The sequence below is a fragment of the Canis aureus genome, chromosome 4 (genome assembly GCF_053574225.1).
Source record: "Canis aureus isolate CA01 chromosome 4, VMU_Caureus_v.1.0, whole genome shotgun sequence".
Taxonomy (NCBI): domain Eukaryota; kingdom Metazoa; phylum Chordata; class Mammalia; order Carnivora; family Canidae; genus Canis; species Canis aureus.
The window spans coordinates 4,773,461-4,799,843 of NC_135614.1; the positions used below are offsets into that span (position 1 = coordinate 4,773,461).

Here is a 26,383-nt window from a genome sequence, read left to right on the forward strand (position 1 = left end):
CACAATGTGCCCCAGTCTAGCTCATGACTGCCAGAAGACTCCTGTGGGAAATTACAAAGAAAATACTCTAACATGTAAGCATTGTTCTGAACCATTTAAAAGAAAATAGACTAAAATGTGTCACAAGGGAGGAGGAAATGAAGGAGTACCAGTGCATCTCATTGGCCTAGAAGGATTCACAAGATGGACACACACTCAGACCAGGACTCAGGGGCTAAGGGAAAACCTACCTACCAGCTAGCAAGCATGTCAGCAAGCCAGAGGAATAATGATGGTGACCCTGAACTCACCCTCAACTGCAGTGTATTAGGGAGGCATTAATTTACTGTTGGTCTGTTTTCTCCTCTCTTTAGAATCCAAGCTATTAATTCGAGTGGGTAAACTCTGGATAGTTATTTACTCTACAGAAAGGTCAAAGGAGATGCCACACAAATGAAAACTTAGCTTAGAAAAGACAGACAAAAAGGAAAAGGAACTATTCTATATTGCTATTACATCATTTTACTGACTCTCTCTCTCTCTAAAGAGTTTTTGCAAAGCATAAACAGATTTGGAGGAGTGTATTCAAGTGTTAACACCCAATACTACAGATGTTTGTTAAATGGTTAAATTAATGAATGGGTAAAATGAGAATCCTACTCTGAAGATAACTGTTATATGAGTTGCACAGTGTCCCTCAAAAAGATATTGCTGAAGTCCTATCTCCCAGCCCTGGTACCTATGAATCTGATCTCATTTGCAAATAGGTCTTTGTAGATATAATCAAATGAAGATGAGGTCCTGCTGGGGTACAGAGGATCCTTAATCTAGCATGACTGATGTCCTTGTAAGAAAGAGAGAAAGAGATGTAGAGACAGATGCAGACGGAAGAGTGATGCTACCATAAGCCAAGGAATGAGAGGGGCTTTCTGAAGCTGAAAGAGACAAGGAAGGAACCTGCTTTACAGGCTTGGGAGGATGCATAGTGCTGCCAACAGCTTGGTTTCAGAGTTAGAGCCTACAGAATCATAAGAGAATAAATTTCTGTTGCTTCAAGACACCTAGTTTATGATCATTTATAATACAATCACCAAAAATGAGGAGGAACAGATGATTGACAATTGGCTATAATCAAGTTCTCTGCTTTTCCCTAATAAAGCCAATTAAGGGAAGATATGGACTGTTATGGAATAAAAGTATTAACTACAAACACAGCAACATAAGTTCCTTGAGGCCAGGACCCTACCTTATACATCTCACTATCTCCTGAAGTACCTAGCAGAGGGTCTTGCTCATACCTGGCACTCATATATGTCTGTTGAGTGCCAAGTGAATCATGAACAAGTGAAATGAATGGATGGTTTCCACATATCTGTGCTTTCAATGAGGTGCCATAGGTATAACCCACACAAATTTATTACATATAGAGGGCACAAAAGTTATTTGAAACTAGTCCTCAGCATGAGTGATGCTCAGCTGCAAAATGTTTAGAAGTTCTTCCAGATTTAACTAAACTAAATTTAATTTAGACCCAAAATGAAACATGGAAGTTTGAGAGGTGTGCTGCTGGCTAAACATTCCATATTCTGTATTTTGATTCTATAATTACTGTTTGGAAGGAAGAATGTTTTTCCTTGTGGAGTCCTGAGCATTTCACAAGATTTATTTGCTAAACTGTCTCCATGTGGTAAGAAAGGTAACAGTGTGTTGTTACAAAAATAAAAATAATTTTTCTTTGCAGATCACAAACCAAAGCATTCTATTTCTTTGCCAAAGCTGAACCTTTTACCAAGTTCTTTCATTAGAGTTTTGCTGGCGTGGTTTTTAGCAGGATTTTTAAAAAGAATTCATGAACAAGCTGCAAATGAAATTCTCTTAATGCTCCCATGGCCAATGACATAAACTTCTTCAGATTTCTAAGTACTTCAGATGTAACTTGGCTATAAAGTTTTACAAATCCCCATGCATGGCCATAGCATGTGTAGGCCACAGACTTTGCACAAGTTGGTAAACACGATTTTCCTCTCACCTTCAGCATCCAGCATTTTGGGAATATCCAGGTGCTTCTCTGCAATTTCCATGGCCAGGTTAATATTTCCTATTGGGTCATCCTGCATGAAAAACAGCACAGCCAGTTTTTGAAAATGTCTCTTGAAAGGAATTATGAATGATGTGTTTTATTACACCTCATTTTTAGGAGGCAACCTTTCCATGCATGTAACCATAACAGTACAAGTAATTTTTCCCAATCGCTTCAAACATTTAGAAAAACACCAAAAATGATATGAACCCCACACAATCCATGCACACTCCATCCAAATCATAAAATGTGAGCCCAAGGTTTAAGAGGACAACTGCTTTGCAGACAGGAGTAAAGCTGTCAGATACTTTCTCGTGGACTGGAAAGAACACTCAAGACCTCTGAGCTGTTTTCAACTCTACTGACAACATTTCATGATTCCAGAAGAAATCATGAAACCTACATTTTTCCAGATCTGGAAGGTGATCATGGAGAATATTTAGTACAATGCTTTTGTTTTGAATATAAGAAAATTGATGGGTGAAGAGAAGGCAACATGCCAGTTGGTGAAACTTTTAGATCCCCAAAGAATGTCACAAGGTGGCAACAAAGCAAAAATTATGCTTCTAGGATGCCAAAGACTAAAATTGTAAATCAAAAGTAGGAGGAAACTTTTGTTCTTAAGATTACATTGATCTTCACTGTAAAATTGGTTAAATATATACATATATATTTACATACAAATATATATATGCTATAATAAAATAAATTTAACCAAAATTCTGAAAAAATTAAAGACTTATTTAACATTTCTTGTTTTGATCCACTTCAGAGATCATTATGAACCTGAAATGGGATGGGGATTGGAAAGATAGATCAATCAGAAAAGGAATGTTAGTCCAGGGATGGCTTCAATGAATTTTAACATCAAAGCCATATTAAATATTTTAGAAACTGCAGCCCTTTGCAGAAAGTACATTTTAATACGCTGAAGCAATTTCAGAAGTACAGGCTTTCACTCATGAGGGCTCAGTGAAGAAATCCAAACAAGCTTCCTGGCCTCACAGAATATACATTTTTTCAAGTAAATGTTTCAACAAAGCATTCCATTAGAAGCAGCCATATGATAATGTCAGGTGTACCTGCATATTTTATGCATATAATTATAAGCCCAAATTGCTGAGCAAAAGTCTTTCTGTTTTAAATATATTAGAAAAATTTTAATATTAAAAATAGATTGATTCTGAGACTCTGGGAATCTCATCTATACTGTAACAGAGAGAGATAAAATGAGGCAATTAAGTATTTCCTTGGCTCAGCTACTGGCCACGAGACCTTGGGCAGATTTCTGAATCCCATACTTCTTTCATTACTGGGATAATAACAATACCTACTTCATCACTGCATTATATTTCACTGTGCACTGTCAAGACTGAATGAATATACATGTATATGTAACATACACATAATAATATGTATATGTAACATACATATTAATATATAATATACATACTAGAATAGACTAATATACATATATAAGTGTGTGATATATCCCTATGTCATACATATTAATATATGATACATACACAATAAATATATGTATTTATTCATAACAGAATCTAATCTAGAGCTGTATAAGTATTAACTGCTATTGATAATTACCATCATTTCTCACTCATCTTAGCCAATTGCCACAGGTCTGTTGACCATTTGTAATAAAAATCAACCATTATAAAATGCTAATGAAACTAGTTCGATCTAGAACAACCCCTTCATTTTGCAAATGAGACAGAGATTCACTGAAAAGATATACACCATCTCCATGTTTGAGACATTCCAAAATAACTCCAGAATAAGAGCATGTATGCTTTGAAAAGTTGAGGAACCCTGGCAACTTTCCATTACAGAACTGTAGGATTCATCTTTTCATACAAGTAAAATCTTTTTTTTTTTTTTTTTTTTTTTTTTTTCATACAAGTAAATTCTTGATGAGCTACCTTGTAGTCATCAGAGACAGGCTAGGAAGTGAGGTGATGAGCAGGTGACAACTAAAAAAATGGCAAAAGTGACCTCCTCCAACGACCATGCACATCACACAGGTGAGGGCAGCATGCAGCCAGATTCCACACCAAAACACAGCAATTCAATGTGAACAGCCAGCTGAGCACAGCAGCAGCTAGAATCATCAGTTGTAGGAATGTTTTTGGGGCAGACAACACTTTTAGTCCTAAATCTTTACATGTCATTATTTCTAGGGCCGCACAGACTGTCTACCACAGGATTGAGAAGGAGCGTGAACTTCTTTTTTCCGTCATAGATTACATTTCTAAACTACTGTTTTAGAGAAAGAATTCTGAGACTATTTGAAACTTAAGCACGCTGAAGCTTAAGCTTACAGAGAGAATTAAAATTTCCTCAAGTTGCATTTTCTAAAGAGAGCAAAACCAAAACCTTTCCTTTTTAAAAAAAATCTTTTTAAAAGATTTTTATTTTTTTAAGTTATCTCTTGACCCAATGTGGGGCTCAAACTCAAGAGATACATGGCCCTCTGACTGAGCCAGCCAGGTGCCCGCAAAAACTCTTGGCTAAAGCTACAACTAATATCATCAATTGATAGCAACATAATGATAAAGTATCCCTTGTGTGAGAAGTAAGTTAATCAGTTCTGAGTAAAAATGTCTGCAACTAAAACCTTCAAGGAAGGTAAAGGGAATTTAAAAAGAAGGCTAAGAGTATTTGAACCTCTCTCTCCCCCTAAAAACCATATATGTCCCCTTCTCATGTTTACAATCTGGGAATGTAAAATCTCTAAGAAACATCAATAAAAACCTTCACTGTAAATCAAGCCCAATCAACATGTGGGCCAGAAGGGTAACTTAGCCTTGGGTCCTGTCCCACCCTAATTATTTAATATTAGTAACTAATTCAATATTAATAGAAGTGTTTTCCTGGCTGCCATTTCCTTCTGCCTGGTGTGCCAGGCTAGCTGGGAACCTCGGCCAGTGGCAGCTGGTATTTGAGTGAGTTCAGTGCTGATGTGCTCATTTTCAGAATGATGTGCTGAGGGGCAGGGTGGACACTGCATGCCAGGCCCCCAGAATGACCTTGTTAAGCTTTGAGTAGTCAATGAGGTCGGGCCGGTGTCTGTGGATGAGCGCACAGAGTCCAAGGCCATCCTTCCAGCTGCACAACAGTCGAGAAGAAAGGGAATACATGTTAATAATGGAGAGAAAGTAGCAGCAAGGGCATGCCCTTGGTCAGACAAAGGACTGAAATTTGGGACACAATGTCCTGCTATCTGACTTAATGCACTTCCTCCCTGACCCAGTGACCTTCTGATCACTTCCTTAAACATCAGTCTTCTTTCCAGGATCTTTCTAGGGTCTGCTGAACTCCTCTTCATTTACAACTTCAGGCCTACCTTTGCCTGGGACTCCTCCCTGTCTCTGGGCCCCTCTACTCCATCTCTGCTTTCCTCCCTGGTCCCGATCCCCTCCTCCCTCTCTGGAGTCTCTAAAATGGACCCTATATTGGGTCTGCCCAATAGACACAAGGATATCTATCCTGAAATGTCCAGAACACACTCCCCCCAAGATCCTTAGTACACTTAAAAAGTCGCTATCAGCTCTCAGGTCTTCCTGTGTCTTTCTTCACAAGGTTCTTTACATGTTTTTAAATAAGGCAAAGACATGTAAACACCCGAGGGACTCAGCAAGGAGGACCTGGATTCCCAGTCTGTTTCCCCAGAGACACTCACGCCAACTGTTCTTTAGAAAGCCCCAGGCTTTGAGCTTGCCAGTTCTGACGAGGGGTTCAACGAGGTCTGGGAGTGGGGGTTCTGTTCCTCAAAGGGTCAGGGGGAAGAAAGAAACCCAAAAGCCCAGGGCTACACAGCTCATGTGCTTGGGCCAATCTTGGGCCCAAGGAGGTACAGCAAGAAGGTCAATGAGAAGCGGGCAGGTCTGCAACTGGTTGACTTTCACACTGGCAGGATTACCTTCTCTTTCGTGATTCCTTATATCCTCGAGACAACATGTCATAGGAACAGAGACGTTTTCTTTCCCAGCTTCGTACACTCAAGACCTGGCTTAGTACTTGGGATGTACTCTATAATATTTGTCTACCCAGAAGAACCTCTCCCATTTTTCCTTGTGGCTCATCCTCACCCTCCATTTTGCTGACTATCCATGATGGCTAGAGACCCATTTATATTTCTGGGTAAGCCACCATCTAAAGGGTGAAAATACAGACAACTCTTTGCCTCACAAATGATAATGACAGAAAACCTGCATGATGAGGAACCCTGGAGCAAGGACAAAACCACACTCAGAGTATATTTAGGTTTCATTCACGCAGGTTGCCATCATGTTACACACGTGTTTTCTACTTCTCTCAAATCCCAGCACACAAAACTGGCCAATGCATTGTCTTTCCCAGTGTAGACAGGACATCGGAGGAACATGCAGACTCTGCCTTGGCATCCTTCTCGCTGAGAAGCCACACCAGCCACTCCCACCCCCACCCCAGCACCAGGTGAAGGCCACAGTGAGGCACATTCCTACATCCCCAAATTATGAGGACGTGTTAGGGTGCTTATCAATACTATGCTGTTTTACCAGCACCTCAAATCTTAATCAGATGGGTTCCCCAGAGAGATCTTAAGCATCAGAGATTCTATAACCTTGGTTCCACTGCATCAGAAAACACCTCTCAGACACAAGCTGGAACACACTGGTGTAAGTGACCACTACCTTCCAGCCATCTGAGGACTCCAGTAATAACAGAGGAATCCCAGAGACCTGGTTGCTCACCTGGTGTGGAAGTTCTGGATGTTCACATTTCTGTAAGGGGCAGTTTTCCTCTGACACCAAAGCAACAGACCTTCTTTCGCAGAGGTTTCTGTAATAAGGGCCAAAAAAAAAAGTGTCCACATGGAAGAAATACTCACTACTTCATGCACCCAACTCCTAGTCACTTTATAAAGAGACCTCCCCGGGGGCCAAAAACCAAATGTATCATCTCTTCCCATGGTCTCTGCCAAAGGGCAGGAGCAGGACACTGCTCCCAGGAACTGACTTCTGATGACACTGCCAACGCAGGAGCAACTGCAAGTTATGGCATCCTGAATGTAAAATCAGACTTCAGGGCACCTGGGTGGCTCAGTAATTGAGCGTCTGCCTTTGGCTCAGGACATGATCCCAGGATCCTGGGATCGAGTTCCGCATCAGGCTCCCCACAGGGAGCCTGCTTCTCCCTCTGCCTATGTTTCTGCCTCTCTCTGTATGTCTCTCATAAATATATAAAATCTTTAAAAATAAATAAATAAAAGCAGACTTGAGGGATATGGGTGATTTACCATTTGTTTACATGAAACTAAAAAATCTGGGTTGTTTAAGACTTCACTAACCTGTCACTCGATTCACTATGCTCTTAGGTCAATGGAATTCACAGAAGCCAGTGTGTCTCAGATTTACTCCCTTATGTGGTGATTTTTATAATACTGAAAGGCTTTTATGAGTGTCTTTCAGGTTTGGCCACTTGGGTTTTGACCAAGTAGAAACAACAACAGTCCCTCCCCCCCCCCCCCCCCCCCCCCCCCCGGTAACCATGACAATGTGCCGCTCAGATGTCCTGCTGCTGGAAGCTTAAGACAAGCTGCTCCATGCTGGATGCACCCCTGCATTCCCCAGAGGCCATAACTCCTCATGCTGCTCCAAAGACTGGGTATGAGGGGGCACTAGAGCTGGGCCATTTCTGCATATGTAGGGCTCCTCTGGGAGCGACCATGGCTTAAGGGCTCTCCATCAGCCTCGCTGAATGGGTCTGAGGGTCCCATCACCATTAAGACCCTTCTCCCTGCAGCCCTCCTGTTCCTTCTTCAGCACAAGTGTTGGCCAGCTGCACTAGCCTGATGGCTCTCTCAGCCATTTCTGGTTCTTCACAGGCATTTCCCCCAACAAATCTTCTGCATGTCTGTTATGGACTGAATATTTGTGTTCCCCCACTTCCCTGAATTCTTATGTTAAAGCCCTGACCTTATTTAGAGATGGAACCTTATTTAGGCAACTATGGTTAGATGAGGTCATGAGGGTGGGGCTCCCATGATGGGATTAGTACCCTTCTGAGAAGAGACACCAAAGTGCACACTCTTCCTCTCCCTCTGCCACGTAGGACCTAGCAAGAAGACAGCCATCCACAAGCCAAAATGAAGGTCCTTATCAAAAGCTGACCATAATGACACCCTGATCTTGGACTTCCAGCCTCTAGAAACATGAGAAAATAAATTTCTGTTGTTCAAGCCACTCAGTCTACGGTATTTTGTTATAGCAGCCCAAGCCAACCAAGACAGCATCTTAATACTCCTCTGGCACTGGCTTCTTGGACCCAAAGTATATACACATCCAAACAGCCCCTCCAAACCACTCCCCAAATCTAGGATCCTGCTTGTAAGTAATTGTTAATTCAGAAAAACCCTATAAACATGTGGACTTTTGACTAACAATGGGTCCTGGTCTTCCATTTTAGTAAGGGCTTAAAGTTGATTTTTTTTTCTGTAAAAAGTATTCTGTAATTATTTATCTAAATTGTCCATTCTAGTCAGACTTCCCTGTGTCCCATAATCCAGTTGAAATAAACAGATTCCCAAACTTTCATGTGATATAGGACTAATGTGAATGACTCCTATTCATGTCTCTTCTCCAGAAAACCTTATTAAGAAAAACAACTGAAAGTTCTAATACTTTATTCAAATATTAACTGATAGAAGTTTTCAAAAATGGAAAACTTGTTTTTCTGCCATGTACATAACTGCCTGCCTTTGGCATCCTGACTGATGTAATCAGTAAGAAATCATACATCAGGAGGAAAGAACACACTGCATTTTTTATTTTTTATTTATTTTTTAAAAAGATTTTATTTATTTATTTATTCATGATAGTCACACAGAGAGACAGAGAGAGGCAGAGACATAGGCAGAGGGAGAAGCAGGCTCCATGCAGGGAGCCCGACGTGGGATTCGATCCCGGGTCTCCAGGATCACGCCCTAGGCCAAAGGCAGGCACTAAACCGCTGTGCCACTCAGGGATCCCCACACACTGCATTTTTTAAAGTTTAAATGAAATTTAGGCTAGAAAGGTAAACAGAGGTGAAGTTGATCAATAAAATCTCATAACTGCTACTGGAGTTTAAATTTGCGAGTCACTGAGTAACACCTAATTTCTTTCTAAATATGACTGGATGCTCTTAGCTGATAGACATCAAAGTATTCTCATTTAATTGGTTAATCTAATAAAAAACAGACTCTTTCCCACCCTTTGCCCATGTTTGGCTTTCCTAACCAGGCTAACAAGGCTGTGCCTACTAGGTACCTGGCTGTGGTATACCCCAGTCTCCGTAAGGATAGATTAAATCTGGAACTCGGCCATTTGGTGCATGCACACATACATCCACACACAAAACCCTGGTCGTGGGTATGAAAAGCATATCCTAAAACAGGTAGTGCCATTTATCATTTCATTACAGAATCCCACCGGATGCTCCAAGGAACCCCACCTGCACACATCGGGACCACCCTCATTAGCAGGCATATTAATCTCTCATTTTAATTCCTGGAAGAAATCCATCATTCTGTTGAAGGAGATTGGCTCCTCAAAGAATTCAATCATAATAACAATGTCTTTTTCCACATGATACACATTATTAAAACAAACTAAGGTCATTTTTCTATAGACTTCCAGAAATAAAGTGAGGTTGTTAAGAAATAATTCCAAAAAAGTAAAATAAATAAAATAAAAATGTAAGTTAACCAACTACTTCCTGAAAGACATCTACTTAGAAGAGATCTAGTACTTTGCTAATCAAATTTCCACTTTTGAATGTTTAATTTCTTAGTCTTTTTGAAAGCAGATTAATGTAACTTTTATTGTGGTATTTCATAAAATATTGTGACTTGATTATCTTATTTTGGGCACATTAATAATCATTTAAGGGAAAATGAATAATGGATAATACCACTCACAGCTGCGCTTGAAACAGAAGTTAGTTCTAAATTAATATTATCACTAACTTAAATTTTGTAACCAATCAGAAAAAACCTGAGGTCAAGTTCACCTCTGTAATATTTGTGGGAAAAGGATTCACTAGTCTAGCAAATGCAACAGCGTGAACAGGATTTTTACAAATAGTATTTGTTCTTTAAGGTGGACTCAACTGTTTAAATATGTAAACTTGGAAGTTTATAAAATTGGTAAAATCATTACAAATTACTGTTTTTCCTTTAATAAAGCAAGAACTTTTAAGAAGCATCTTGTTATTTTCACTAGAGTGAAATGAATGTACTTTAATAAAAGTACACTGTCATGAAAGTTTTCAATTTCATACTGTTTATTAGTTCAAGCTGGCTGTCATTTCTGAGCCTGAATTATTGAGATTTTAATATCATTATATCTAACTTGGATTTTTAGATGACACAAATGTGGCTTCTGTGCCAGAAGGGAATAGTCTAAGTGGGTCAGAAAGTCCCTTATGGGTAAATACTGTAGGCTTCATGCAATCTGACACAACAGTAGATAAATTATTGTTTTTTAATATTTGTTGGTAACATTACTTAAAATGACTAGCATCAAGGGGTACTCCATACTCTGGGCAGATTTATATACAACACCTGCCCAATACCTCACCATTCAGTACCCAGTTACCTGTTAGGTGGTGCAAAGGTACAGATAAGATGCTGACTGGTTGGACAATTCAGACTGCCTTTAAAGAGTCCTACAGCTATACATTTTGTGATTTGAGGGCTAAATTGGCAAAGATCTAATTTTAAGAATGTCAATTTGACACTTTTCAACAGTGCTGAATTTATCAAAATATTTAGGAGTACAGTAGGCGTAAAAGACTAAAGATTTTCATCTTCAGTGGCAGTGCCAAGGACTATGATTCTATTATAGTGACAGAACAGTTGTTAGGCCAAAAGATACAAAAACAATAGAGATTTTATTAACAGATCAAAAGAGATAGAGACAGAGAAGAAAGGAAGGTAGGGAGGGAGGGAGAGAGGGAAGGAGATGGGAGGGTGAATGAATGAACTCAGATTTCAACTGATTGTTTTTTTGCACCTGGAAAAAAAAATGTTCCAACTTTGAGTCTACAGAACTGTTATACTTGGGAACCTACTGGTATAATAAGCAATTAAAAGCTCAAAAAAACCGCTCATTTTAAAAACCAACTTCTGTTCTGAACATGTGCTCATCTTTCCAAAACGATTCCACCCCCATGAATGAAACAGTATGGCTGGGGTCTTTCCCATACAAATATAAAATCTGTGAAAACCCAACTCCCATAGCTTTCATTAAATCATGTAAATGACTGTTCAATTTCACAAAACCCTATTTAAATTTTACTTTAGAAACTCAATTTACAGGGGATCCCTGGGTGGCTCAGTGGTTTAGCGCCTGCCTTTGGCCCAGGGCGTGATCCTGGAGATCCGGGATTGAGTCCCACATCAGTCTCCCTGCAGGGAGTCTGCTTCTCCCTCTGCTTGTGTCTCTGCCTTTCTCTCACTCTGTCTGTCATGAATAAATAAATAAAATTAAAAAAAAAAAACTCGATTTATAAATCCCTCTAAGTATCATAATACAATCAGATTTTCAACCATGTCTTTTACCTTCAACTGAGATATCCTGAATAGCAAAGCGAAGGATAATGGTCCAGATCATACCCAGTGTCATCTTTACATTGCCATCCACAATTTCTTTAGAAAAGAAAAAACAACAAATTAGTGTAAAGATAACATAATTAGGACATAAATTTTTCCTGTTACTTGTACATTTCCCGTAAGTTTTTACGTCAGAGCTATTGGAAAAAATACATAGACATACAAAGACCAGTTTATGTTTTTAGAAGTGTCACAGTGGGTCTGGTTATACAATATTCATAACCAAATGTCTCTGGTTTAAGTGAATTCTGAGTTAATAATAAGCACAAATCTTGCAAACACATGATCACTGAAAACACCCCAAGAGTTTCTGAAGTTTAAAGAGTGGAAAGGCCAAGGTTCAAAGTAACCAAGTATGGAGAACTTGGTTTCACCTTGCTTCACTCATTTTCATCCTGATCCTTCCAGCACCTCACAGGTCTCAGCTCTTGTCAAACCCACCAGGACTCCCAATCTCCCAGAGAATGAAGATGTTACTTGCTTCCTATCAAGGAGTTCTTAAGGGTCTCCAGGAAGGTTAAGCTCTTTCTCATCCGAGTAATCCATTTGAAGAAGACAGCATTATATCTGACTCTATTCTTTACAATTTATTCTAGAGCCTGGTCTGCCATTCATAGTGTCTTTTGTTCTCATCCCTGCACCCCGAGCCTCCCAGAAGCCTGACATGACACAAACATGAGAAATGATGGGAAGAAGGCCCAACTACCCTCCACTGTGGTGAGGTCAGGGTCACAGTCAGAGTGATTCCCATCACCCTTCATTTACCTTCAGCCCCGATGGACACCAGTTTCACACCTTTGCTGGCTATGTAATCCAAGGCTTTGTTGACATTAGCAATTTTGTGGAATCGCATTTTTCCTCGGTCAGGTTTGGGCAGCCTTTCCCCTGTTGGATGAAGAAAGAACAGCGTAGACACAAGAGAAAGTAACCCCCCTGACACGGAATCGAGATGCCAAAAGTCTGACTCCATGCTTCCTTAAATGGAAATAGTTAAGTGACTGTTTCTGATGGGTCTCTGGCTTCAGTAAATCATAGTACAGAGGGGCCAAGAACCAAAAAAACTTTCAAGACCAATGGACCAGCGCGGAGCCATATGCTTTTCAGATCTGCTGGGACAGTCTGGTTTGGTCTCCAAGCTGACTTACAAAGGAGTACAGACGAAAGCTGGGTGGTATCCCAGAAGCCTTTGGAGTGGTTGACCAGTTATTAGAGGAAGTCATGACAGCCTGGTCCAAATCACAGAAGTGGCTGCCAGGACTCATGGCAGACACCTGATTATGAAGATATATGGATTAGGTCAGCCTTGCCATCATCCTCCCAGTCACACTTCTCCGAGGGTGATCCCTTCTCTCATCCAAAGTCTAAACCAGCCAACTGAAGTTCAGGGCAAAACATAACCCCTCTGGGATCTGAGCACATGTTTTCAGAGTTATGCCAACATGTATACTGGCTTTCTGCATGAAAGACAATGTCTGGGAGGTGCAGTCGCTGTGCTAAGAGCCAAGTGGGCAGCATGGTGGGTAGTCGCAGACATGTGATTTTTTTCTCTTGTTTCAAGATGGGCAGTGCAAACATTATTTTAATAAGTCCATTTTAAACAGAATTTACTTCTTTTTCAGAGTAGAAAAACAACTCAAGGCAGATTACTCTTTGGAAAGGTGTTCTTTGCCAATAATACCATGTTCTTGCCCAGCCAGGTTCAAAGGGACTTCTGATCCAGCCACCTCTAAATAGATGCGTATCTAGAGCTCACACGGACGTGCAGGGCGAGGTAGGACAACTATGCAATGCCCAAGACCAACCTGAGATGACTTCCAGAAGCAGCATGAGCTTAAGGCCATTCCTGAAATCTTCCTCGATGTTCTCAATCTGGGTGCCAGCTTTCCTTAGGTGGGAATTACACCAGGCAGTGAAGGTCTGCAACAAGAACCAAACACTGCTTGGCACAGCCCCAGCAGCCATCAGCCACCCGCCCCCCCCCCCCAACCTCCACACACACAACACTCAACATCATACATATTCTGGGGGCTAAGAGGCTGGAGTTCCTTAGGTCTTCTAGAGCAAGCAGACTGAATTTTGTGGAAAGAATGACTTGAGGCCTAAAAGTAAGATTTTAGTAGTTTTCCCTTTAGGGGCCAAAAAAAAAACCCAAAAAACAAAACAAAAACCCACATATTTATTTAATATAACCACCCTGAGAGATTTCTGCCTTCACTTTAAAAAAGTACTATGTTCACACCTATGCCTTCACCTTCTGAAAATTTCCTGCTTTACAGGAAACACAGTAAGAGTGTGTTTCTTCCGTGCATACAACAAAAATAAGCTTGTGTGCAGAATGGATAAATAATGTTTAAATAATGTTCATAATGTCTTACTGTAGAGCAGAGGGTGGGTGGTTTTGTGTAGTAGAAAGGCAAAGAGATGAGGGACCCAAAACCACTAATTATCTACATCTTAGTTTATCCTGAGCGCACAACAGTGTTAAGCTAGTAACTAAATCAATTAAACCAATTTGCAGATAGTCGATCATTAGAAATAATGATAATAATAATAATAGTAATAATGACCTCATACTGGCATATGCCAGGCCCTGGGCTAGACCCTGGATTTTTTTTTTTTTTTTTTTTTAGACCCTGGATTTCAAAGACAATTAGAAACAGTCCTGCCATGGACTTTCCATGTTAACATGGCTTACATGTTAACAAATTATGAAGACAAAGTTCAGTGGAAAAATGGACTATGTATTAAGTGGCATCCAAAGTCATTCTGTTTATTTTTCAAGCTGCTTTTAATTTGGCTTCCACTTGTGTACTATTTCCTGCCAAAACCATTTTAGAAGGGCTTCTGGCAGCTGCTGGCTAAGCATGCAAACTGTCCCCTTGTGTCACAACAGCTGTGGGGCTCAAGAACAAAGTCCCCAGCATGTTACTCTGCGAGGAGATACACAAATAGGGTCCGTGTTAGAGAGGAGAAAACAAATCCCTAAAAAAATAGACAGCTTCCATGCAAGGCCACAAAAAGAGTTTCCATAAAAAATTATGTTCCTAAAAAATGAAGATTTTTCAACTCTGACTAGCAGTCACTTATTTCAATAAATATGCGATGGCATTAAGTTTGATGGCAAAAAGAGAATGGAGGCATTTTCTTGGACATAACGATAATTCATTTTATTCTGAGGGCCTAAAGGAATAATTATTTCTCCTAAAACACCTCTAAATTTTAGTCCATTCTAAACAGAGCAGACACTCGAAACCATATACTCTGGTATATATACCCCCAAATGATATGGTAGCCACTAGCCATGTGTGGCTATTGAAGTGTAAATTAACTAAAATTAAAGAAAATTTAAAATTTTAGTTCCTCAGCTGCATAAGCCACGTTTTAAGTGCTCAAAAGCTCTCTGTGGCTGCCGCTACTGAGCTGGACAGGGCCCATACTGAACATTTCTATCATCACGGAAAGCTCTATGGGACAGAGCTGCTCGAGATATTCAAACTTTGGTGTTTGAAGCTAAGATTGTTACAAAGAGTCTGTCACTTATTCATTTCAATATTAATTTTATCTATTTACTTTTTGAATAGGTAATGTGTTTCCGTAGCTCAAAATTCAAGTGCCACAAAATAAAAAGTGAAAAGTGTCCATCTCTTCTTATTCCCAGGTACCCAGTTCCTTTCCCCAGAGGGAACACATTCAGTTTTGTATATTATCTCTTCAAGGATCTTCGACACATATATACACACACAGATACACACGTCTTTTTTTGTCCTCTAATATATATCAGAGTATACACAGTTCTGCACCTGGATTTTTTTCTTTTTTTTTTTAGCCATTTAAAAAAATATAACCTAGAGGTCATTTCGTATCAGTACAGATCTTTCCGTTTTATGGCCGCATAGTATTCTGCTGTAGTGCAGATACCACGTTTTATGTGACTAGCTCCCTGTGGATGGACATTTAGGTTGTTTCTAGACTGTTATCTTTCAGTAAAATACAAGTTAGGCCCCGTTTTCAGCAAGCAAAACTACTTTAAACATTTTTTTTAATTGACAATACTAAGACTAATTATATACCTAAACTTTTGGGAAAGGCATAAGAAAACAGGTTGTGACTTTTAAAAATGGAATTGACAAAAATAATGGTATAAAATATGTGTAGAGTCGCTTTTATTTAGATTCTACTTTAAAATGAGCAACTACTGCTAGTACAAACTATCTTATCCTGTTACCATGTTACTTAAGTCCCTTCATAATAAAAGTATCAGAACACTTCTGGATATAACCCCAAAGCTGCTTGTGAGATCAATACAAGCTTCCTGACCCCCTTAGGAAATACAGGGGAAGTCTGTTTGATACTACCTTTTTATAGGTATTTGCACAGTGAAGGTAATTCACCATGGGTGATTATTCCTTTGTGCAAATCCAGAGAATGAATTTAATCTAAAAAGTCAATTTATTTAGTTAAGTCTAATGAAGTGTTCCTATCTTTAACGAGTGCTCCTAAGAGCCAATGAAGGTAGTAACCAACCAACTTAAGAAAAAAGACCCCAACAGCTCTAGGATAATAGCTTGCAAAGAAGCCAGTGCACTCTGAAGAGGAATTTTAAACTTTATTGGAATGTTTAATTTTCATTCTATTTACAGTGTTAATTACCATGGCCTATGGAGAGTGCTCTTATGCGTTTCAATCATCTGGGGTTTCTGTGAAAAGCCTGCTAATTGTGGAGGAGACAAAGCAATGAGGGCAAAAGCAAAACATTTTACCTGAAGGCTTCTTTGTGGCTGGTCTTGCTACTTGAGAATAATATGCACCTTTAAAGTCCATGGGAACTAAATCTTAAAGGGTGAACACGGAATGGAAGTAGGTCCTCATGGCTTTAGGGGCAGGCTCCTTGGGTCAAACCAGACTACCAAACCAGATGTTTTTTCTTAAGAGAAATGGTGCTCTGTGAACCAGATGCAGCCCACCAAGGAAAGAGGCCACAGGGTCCACAAGCCATGGCTCAACCCAGAAGCTGCTCAGTCACACATAAAGTTCTCCAACCTCCCCTCCTGCTTCCTCTACCTCTCTCCTGAAGAACACCTCACTCTCTGCTCCTCTACACCTAGGGATAAAACCCAGTGCTTTCTGCAGCTCGAAAATAGGGGCTGCAAAAAACAAAAAACCTTTCAGAGCCATACGAAGAGAACCAAGATGGGATGCCACAGATCCATGTACAGATGATCCTAGTTGGACTTAACAATTTTTTAACTTCACAACGGTGGGAAAGCCACTCACATTCAGTAGAAACCATATTTGAAATTCTGAATGTGTATCTTTTCCCAGGTGAGCACAGGGTACGATCCCTTCTTGTGATGCCAGGCAGGAGCAGCAGCTCCCAGGCAGCTGTGGGATCATAAGGGAGAACAATCGACACTCTTTACCAATATTCTGCACCCATACACAGGCCTTCTGTTTTCCACTTTTGGCACAGTATTATTCAATCACGAGATAGACAACACTTTATGATAAAACTAGGTTTGTGTTAGATGCTCTTGCTCAACTGCAGATGAACATAAGTGTTCTGAGCACGTAGGTGGGCTGGGCTGAGCTATAATGTTCGGTAGGTTATGTGTCCTGAATGTGTTTCTGACTTAAGATATTTTTAATTTACAATGTGGTTATCCAGATGTAACCCCATCATAAGTCAAGGAAGAGGTGTACTTCCAGAAGAGAAAGGCTGATATTTGTAGTTCTTATCACCTTCCAAAGAAGCTCACAAGAAAGCTAAGGGAAAGGATGTTCAGGACATGCGAGAAAAGATGGAAAGGCAGTGGAAGGCGTGGTCTCTACATGTATATTCCTCAGACGACAAGAGCAAATGTCAGTGCCTCTTCCTGAAACAAGGAATCACAACCCCTGAGGCACTGGCCAGGATGGTGGTCCTATGGGCACAGACTGGTCTCCCTGCCCTGGCCATGGCACTGCAACTCTGCAAGCAACAGGATACAAAGGAGGTAAAGGCTGTGTTTCTGTGGCTTGTAGTATTATGTTTTCATGCAGAAGTCTGAAGGATGCTCAAGCTATCCACAGTCCCTCCTCCATTATATTCCTGAACATAATCTAGAGGCCCAGAAAAACATTCCTCAAAAACATTCCTCAACACCCAAAACATGGGAGTTGACAACAATACCAGCTGGAGGAGTTTCCCAGGGGTATCGTTAGCAAGGACTGTTAGTCTTGTACACTGGCAGGTGAGTCCATTCCTTTTTTCCTGGAGAACTTACTGGCAAAGTCCCTAGTCCACAAGAACCATAAGACTATTTTCTTTCTCTAAGTCAAATCTAGGACAATTAGCACAGCATGCTTAATGGCAAAAAAAGCACCATGTCCTTATTGGCATATTGAGATAAGCCTGTGTTACTGAATGATATACAAGGTTAATTAAGCCTATAGACATAACAGCCTACATTGTGGACTTTTCCACAGTGAGAAGGGAAAAAGGTCATTTAATCAAAATGAGTAATAACTGTGGTTATTTACATAACACAAGTTCATACCTCTACCTGGAAGAGATTATTGCCCAGATAAAGACAAAAAAAAATCAATTTTGAGTCTGACACTCAATCTGAGTCCATTTCATGATAATTATTAATTCTTTCAGCAATAAGGTTCTAAGCCTGGTCTGTCTCCTGTAAGACTAAACTGTTCAATTCACTATTCTATTTTCTTCAAACAAAAATATGGCAAGACAACATCTATAAATTTCCTTTCTACTTTTTAAAACTAGCTTTCCCTCTGATAATAATGACATAAGATACTAATTTCAGATCACATTTCCTGAAATGGGTACTCAGAAAAACTTATGGGGTTTTTCTTAATGAAGTAGAACAGGGCCCACTACACCTGGGTGGCTCAGTGGTTGAGCATCTGCCTTTGGCTCAGGGTGTAATCCTGGGGTCCTGGGATCGAGTCCTGCATCGGGCTCCCTGAATGGAGCCTGCTTCTCCCTCTGCCTATGTCTCTGCCTCTGTGTGTGTCTCTTATGGATAAATAAAATCTTAAAAAAAAAAAAAAGAAAGGGGATCCCTGGGTGGCGCAGCGGTTTAGCGCCTGCCTTTGGCCCAGGGTGTGATCCTGGAGACCCGGGATCGAATCCCACGTCAGACTCCCGGTGCATGGAGCCTGCTTCTCCCTCTGCCTGTGTCTCTGCCTCTCTCTCTCTCTCTCACTGTGTGCCTATCATAAATAAAAAATAAAAAAAATTAAAAAAAAAAGAAAGAAGAAAGAAAGAAAGAAGAAAGAAAAGAAAAAAGAAAAGAAAAGAAAGAAAAGAAAAGAAAAGAAAAGAAAAGAAAAGAAAAGAAAAGAAAAGAAAAGAAAAGAAAAGAAAAGAAAAGAAATAGAACAGGGCCTGCTGAGGGCTGGGACATTTGGGCAGAGGCACAGCATGAAGCTCAGGGTGGGAGTGGTGGAAGTAAGGTCTGCAGCAGCTCTTAGCTTTCAAGCCTGCCAATTACAACACAGCATTGTCTGTCAGATCCAAAACAGTTTGGGGGCACCGTGAGAATGTTCTGTGATTTTGAGACTGTCTATAGCTTGCTTTCCTCAGTGAGGAAAGGCATCAAGGGGCTCGCCGCATCGACCCTGGCCTATGTCCTGTGGGGTGGGACAAGGAGGCCCCAGGTAAGCAGCAGCAGTGAGCCCCAGGAGTGGGGGAGGACCAGCCTGTAGTCATGGCTCAGAACTCATTCTATTTCTGACTCTGACACCATGCAATTATTTGTCCTTCATGCCCTGACACCTTCCCAGCTACAAAAAAAAAAAAAAAAAAAGAGAGAGAGAAAGATAATAATTGTCATGATCAACTCCATGAAATAGTTCAAAAGGTTATCAGGAGGAGAAGAAATAGAAAAGCTGGCCGGCCAATACCACCTATCACATTGGTTCTGAACACACTCTCATGTACAACTACGAGAAACTGCTGTGGTTTAAGGTGAATTTCTAAAAATGCTCCATTTATTTTCCTATTTGCAATAATCACTTTCATAGTGTGTTATGCTCCACCTCATAGATTCCTAATTTGGCAAGACTCCTTCTAATCACTTCCCAGATTTTTTAAAATATTTGAAAAGTAAGGAGGTGGGAAGCATCTAGAAAGCTGTACACATTTGCAAAATCTCCAGTTAAGGCAGGAGAGGAGGCCAGAGCTGTTCCTCTGAAGTTACTGTGATTGTGGCTTTAGTATTTAAAAAAGAGACACTGCCCTCACAAGGAGCAGAGAGCCCACGGCACAGAGAGGCAGAAATTCCTGCCCCACAGGGCAGGCGGAAGCAGAACATTCAGGTTTGCTACAAAGCTTCACAATCCCCTCAGCCAAGAGATCCTGGTCCACACGCCAGGTGAGGACATGCACTAGGTAAGCCACACAATGGGCCCCTCCAGAATCACGTCAGCAGCATGGCCTTAAATGTAAATATTCAGACACATAACCATCTTGTAAAACCATTAAGGATACTCTCTGGATCCGGAAGTCACTCATGGTGAGGACTGGTCAGCATAATCATCTGATCTGGAAAAAACTGCAAACCCTCTAGGCTGCCACGTGCCCAGGTACACGTGAGTAACTTTCAATGAGTCACACAAGATTTGAAAAATTCAACCAGAGAGAGAAGCATGTAAGCACTAAAGTGTTCATTCCAAGGATCCTGCATGTGCTACACCAATTTTAAGATGTCCTGGGAGCCCATCTGGGGCCCTAAGAGTTGCATAACCAGGCATCTAACCGTACGGTGGGCTGCCCTTTCCTTCTCTGCCCACAAATCTCTGCTTCATCTCCAAGATCCTATGTGATAACACAGTGCAGTGTAGTAAGCCCCCCCCCGCCGAGATCAGCAGCCCTAAAATCTGAAGCCTGGCTCTGTGACCCACTCAGCATCCGGTGTGGGCAGGACAGCTCCTCTCTCCCATGATTGTGGCTTCCCCCAAGGAAAGTATGTGGACCTAATTCAACTAGTTGACTGTGGTCTCGAATGAAAGAGAATGCAAAATATTTCACCAATACAGATGCCATCGAAACCAAAGAACAGAGGTCAGTGATGGCAATTCAAAGAAACCTGAGGTGCTTTGCGGTTTAACTCAAAAGGGAATTAAACCAGTGCATAAGGAGCACCTGGGTGGCTCAGCGGTTGAGTGTCTGCCTTTGGCTCAGGTCATGATCCGGGGATCCTGGGATCCAGTTCCACATCAGACTCCCCGCAGAGAGTCTGTTGCTCCTTCTGCCTATGTCTCTGCCTCTCTGTGTGTGTCTCTCATGAATAAATAATAACTTAAAAAAATTAACCACTGCATAGAAAAAATAGCCTACAGTCACAATTTAAGTCTACTTGAGCATAAGAGATACTCCACCTCCAATAACCAAGCATAAACATGCTGTTGCTTAGCACATTTCATAAACTGTTGCCGTATACAGACAGAAAAAGGAGACTAGAAGGTCTGGGATCCAAGAATCCAGAAAGATGCCAGGTCTTCGGGAATCCCTGGGTGGTGCAGCGGTTTAGCACCTGCCTTTGGCCCAGGGCGGGATCCTGGAGACCTGGGATCGAGTCCCACGTCGGGCTCCCGGTGCATGGAGCCTGCTTCTCCCTCTGCCTGTGTCTCTGCCTCTCTCTCTCTCTGTGTGACTATCATAAGTAAATTAAAATAAATAAATGTTTTAAAAAAAAAAAGATGCCAAGTATTCATCTTTGCCTGATTTACCCCAAATATTCCCACTGCTGTTCAGAGGACAAAGAGCATCATTAGCACATCTTAACTTCCTTCAAGGAACAAGGGGTTCACAGCCTTAGTTCTTTTGCCAATAGTGGTAAAGAGGTTTGGCCATGCATTTTTTAACATTCCCACAAGACCATTAATATAAAAGGCTACATTTGAATCAGGACTTGGTTCAAAATACACGAAGTATAAGGAGCCCCGAATCAACTCTGGTACAAAGGCAAATTCCATTACATTCCACTGCAAATGGCAGGCCTACACTGGTTTCTCAGGCCTTTGTATCCCTGCAAGCATACCAGTTACAAGTCAAAGAAGCAAAATTGCCATAGTAGCATCTGACCCTATCTTGTTCACCTTTGTGTCACCTAAAGAACCCAGCTACCAGCAGGTGTACCTGTATTCACACAGAAAGAACCAGTACCTATTCAAATTTTCAGTAAATAGTAACAATTTCAAACATTAATAAATTGGAACCTCAACAGTACCAAAGTACTGTTCTTTTTTCTTTTTTAAGATTTTATATATTTATTTATTTAAGAGAGAGACAGAGAGATTGAGAGAGCCAGGGGAGGAGCAGAGGGAGAAGGACAAACGGACTCTATTCATTCAGGGCACAGAGCCAGACTCAGGGCTCGATCCTAGGACCCTGAGACCATGACCTGAGCCAAAATGAAGAGTCAGATGCATAACCGTCCGAGCCACCCAGGCACCCCTAAAATACTGCTTTTAATTTGAGTTCCAGGGATACTCAGAAATACAAAATTAATTACTCAAAGTAAGAGGGGAAAAAATGAGGCAGCTTTTTCTGGTTGATTCACCCCCAACACATTCTGCCAGCAAGCAGGGCTTGGGGAGGTCTCTGTCTATGCAAAGTTAGGATACCTGGCAATCTCAAATTGCAGGGTAGGAGAACCCACGAACAGCTCAAGGGGAGCTGTCATTGCTAGAGTCATTTAAGGACGTGGTAAGAGAGTGGGAAAAAATACTGTCAGAAATACCCGGTGTGTGACAGCACCCAACACTCTAAAAATGCTGGTGCAGGTGACTCATGTGTAAGCAGGGGTCTTTGCTTGTGTCAGATAGTGCCTGGAACAGAGTGGCACCAATACTATTTGTTGAATGGGATATGATTTGTCAGACTTTCCAGGACAGAGTAAAGAAGATAGCAGCTGGACTTTTTTTCTTGACTGAAAAAATTAAAAAGACTGAGGAGTTAAAAAATCTGTATCTGCTTAAGTTCCATGTTTTTAAAGATTATTATCATGTCAAACTTAATTGCAGAATCCTTAAATGTTAAAAGAGACTGTAATCTTGCCAAAAAAAAAAAAAAAAAAACCCTTGTGAATAATAAAAGACAACCCCATGGCTGAGGGCATCTAAAAATAGAGTCAGGTTAATGGATGATTCTTTAAGTGGGTAGGTTAAAGATGACTCTGCCAGCACTTGAAAAGATAGTTCTATCCACATCTGGTTTTAATCAGAATTTCTGAACTGTGAATTTTAGGTGTCAGTCCTCAGGCTCATAAGAATAACTACTGTTTAGGTCCTGGGCTGTTAGGAATACATAAGAAAGGTGCTAAAAGCTTGGAGACTGCCTAACAGGGAAAAAATGCTTTTCAGGTTTTTTAACAAAGCCAAATCTAGCCCAGACGGGTTCCAGTTTGAGCAGTGGCCTCTCTGGTAGGTACCATCTCCTCCATAACTTACAGAAAGGATGGATGATTAAAGTTATGGAATTTGGAATGATGTCACAACAGTTAAGGCTAATTTATATACAGAAAAGTCTGGGCTTCAGTGGGAAACCTATTTATCAGTTACCGCACCCCTTTTATGCTATCCTATGACATGTAAGTCACAGATAAAGGAGAGCAGCAAAGGTAATTCTTGCCTCTAGACAAGAAATGGATTCTGCACGGCACAGGGACAATCCTTCCTCCTGGAGAAAATCTTCTGCTTCCATTCAGCCATTTGTTTCGCTATCCCTCATCTATTAATATGTGCCTATTCTTTGGATTTTCTTTTGACCTGCTTGTAACTCCTCTCCAGACGTTTCATTGGTAATGAGTTAAATGACATCTTTAGCATTTGTTCATTTTTTAAATCTGTGTGACAGTCACAATTTGCACCTTTATTTAATAATGGTCTTTGAAAACTTTAGGCTTTCAGGTCTTTCGTCTCCACAGAGGTCAACATTCAAATACGCTTAAAGTATCCACTGTTTTGATCTAAATGCTACTGATTTCAGTGAAGAGAACCAGTAACTGATACACAAGAATGATACACGGAACTAACTAAAGTCTGATTTGCTGATCTTAAGTTATAGAATGCTTCCCTTGTCCTGTGAAAATGTCAACTGTCTCGGCTTACTGGATGCCTTTTCTATGTCAAAGCCTCCATTTAAAGTCTGATACGTGTCCCTGTGTTCCCTCTTATCCAAATCACCAGAAAGAATACTGGGTTTGGGCTGAATTATTTAGCACTTTTCCTGTTCCATAAAGATCTTACATTTATCTAGAAGCTAAAGTATTTCCATCTGTTAATTTCCTCCCTGCTCAAGAAAAATTCCCACAAACATTTTATCACCACTTACAGGAGTTCTCTTATTACTCACACTCCTAAATCTTATTTCTCAGCTGCGATTACTCATGTCTTCATCTCTATTATCGGCAAGGCATGTGAGGCAACACAGCAAGGACCTTAACCACTTCTCTGATCTGATGATTCTCAGTATTCATTGCACTGAGCTACCTCTACTTTCATTCCAAGGACTGTTTTAAAATTCTTGAAATGGGTGCCTAGGTGGCTCACTCAGTTGGACATCTGACTCTTGGTGCCAGCTCAGGTCATGATCTCATGGGTCGTGAGATCAAGCCCCAAGTGAGGCTCATGCTCAGTAGGGAGTCTGTTTAAAGATTCTCTCCCTCTGCCTCTCCCCACACTTGTTCTCTCTCTCTCAAATAAATAGATAAATCTTTTTTAAAATTTCTTAAAGGGGCACCTGGGTGGCTCAGTGGTTGAGTGTCTGCCTTTGGCTCAGGTCATGACCTGAGGTCCTGGGATCGAGTCCCACATCGGGCTCACCACAGGGAGCCTACTTCTCCCTCTGCCTGTGCCTCTGCCTGTGTCTCTGCCTGTGTGTGTCTCTCATGAATAAATAAATAATTTTTAAAAAATTCTTAAAACAACATTCTTATATAAAAATTATAAAGCTTGGGATCCCTGGGTGGCGCAGCGGTTTACCGCCTGCCTTTGGCCCAGGGCGCGATCTTGGAGACCCGGGATCGAATCCCACGTCAGGCTCCCGGTGCATGGAACCTGCTTCTCCCTCTGCCTGTGTCTCTGCCTCTCTCTCTCTCTCTCTCTCTCTGTGTGACTATCATAAATAAATAAAAATTAAAAAAAAACTCTAAAAAAAAATTATAAAGCTTATTTTAAAAACCTTTTATTAAAACAAGCTCTAGCATTCTCTCTTCTAAACAACGGTTAGCAAATGATCTTGATGAAACTCCCCATTTTAACTGTTAAGTGGAAAAAATGAGCAGGTTAGAAAATTGTAGATTATTCCCCAACTATTTTAGGGCTGGAAGCATATGTTAAACTAACCAAATCAAGTATCTTCAGAGTCAAAGTCTCAGTCATTTTTGCTCTAAAAGTTAAAAAAAAAAAAAAAAAAAAGTGGCAAGCTCAAAGAACCACATGAAAGCTCTCAGTGCTCAGTCATCCAAGCTTAGAGCAATCCCTAGGCCATGAGCCTGACTTAGCCACTGGCCAGGAGTTCTGTGGGGTCACACCTGCCTCCCCCAAGCTGGCACAAGCTACATGGAGAATTCTTCTGAGGACTTTCTGGTAAGCAAGCATTTAAGGCTCCCAACAAATAGCCTTACATATGATTGATCCTGAGCTATGCTTCCCAAAATAACTTGTTCTCTTGGAGGATAATTATGTGCAAGATGTGGCTCTGTGACAGGGCAGACCTAACTGTTGCTTGGTTTTAGGCAACAGCAACATTTATTATACTTTCATTATTCTATTCTTGAGGATGAATTCAAGCTACCCTTTAAAAAAGCAAAGGGATGTTTCCCTCCTCGGCCCATCCCAGCAACTAGGGAAACAGCTTGTAGGACGTAGACAGCAAAATAAATATCCCTTAATTCAAGTTAACCATACTGTTACTATTTTCAGGGACCCAAATAAATGGCTGCCTACGCAGAGGGATTAAAGCGTTCATTTAGAATGACACAGTTCTCTGTATACACCACATTCCTGCATTGGTATTCTAGACCAGAAGCACAGTTCTAAGTCAGGAACAGCCTCCATCAGGTATGCTACAGGTTCCCTCTCCATATGGGAAAATCTCTGGTTAACAGAAGGGGTAAAAGCTGGTTATTCCCGAAGTTCCTGCTCACTCCACACTGGACGGAACCACGCTTGGATTTCTTCCTTCTAAAAGTTCTTCCCCAGGGCTCATGCTGAGTGGAGAGTATGCACAAAGCTATGTTACGAAGTCTTCATTCCCTGAGACATTTCAGATAAAACATATTATAGTGTAAAATTCATAAACATATTCTTACATACTATAGCATAAAGTGTTCTGGTAGACAATATGGCCAAATGTTAACACCAGTTTTCTCTAGATTGTGACTTTTAAAATTTTCTTATCCATATTTTTCTGTAGGGAATGTGTAGGACTTATGCAAATATGTATCTTTAAAAAGTAATTCGGGGAAGTATATACAATTTGTTAGCCTAGATTCTTTGGTCTTCGTGGCTATCTATAATTATGCTGGCTAGTTTTATATCATTAATCCTCCATATTTCTCCCTGAAAAACAAAAACTCAAATTGGATATAATCAAGCAAATCTAGATTTCTGAAGTTAATCAATGAAGTGCTGCTTCAGGACTTTTTAAAGTTTCACACTAA

The 26,383-nt window shown here is 40.7% G+C and overlaps 1 protein-coding gene across 2 annotated transcripts in view; it reads right to left on the reverse strand.

Moving 5' to 3' along the window:
- ACTN2 (actinin alpha 2) overlaps window positions 1–26,383 on the reverse strand; it is a 66,581-nt gene that overhangs the window by 25,956 nt on the left and 14,242 nt on the right. For both annotated transcript variants that reach the window (XM_077894389.1, XM_077894388.1), the window contains exons 2-7: window positions 13,514–13,628; window positions 12,477–12,596; window positions 11,661–11,747; window positions 6,811–6,898; window positions 5,104–5,182; window positions 2,009–2,090 (exon numbers count right to left, since the gene is read on the reverse strand). In XM_077894389.1, the coding sequence (XP_077750515.1) occupies window positions 2,009–2,090; window positions 5,104–5,182; window positions 6,811–6,898; window positions 11,661–11,747; window positions 12,477–12,596; window positions 13,514–13,628 (571 nt within the window). The remainder of the gene's footprint in view (window positions 1–2,008; window positions 2,091–5,103; window positions 5,183–6,810; window positions 6,899–11,660; window positions 11,748–12,476; window positions 12,597–13,513; window positions 13,629–26,383) is intronic.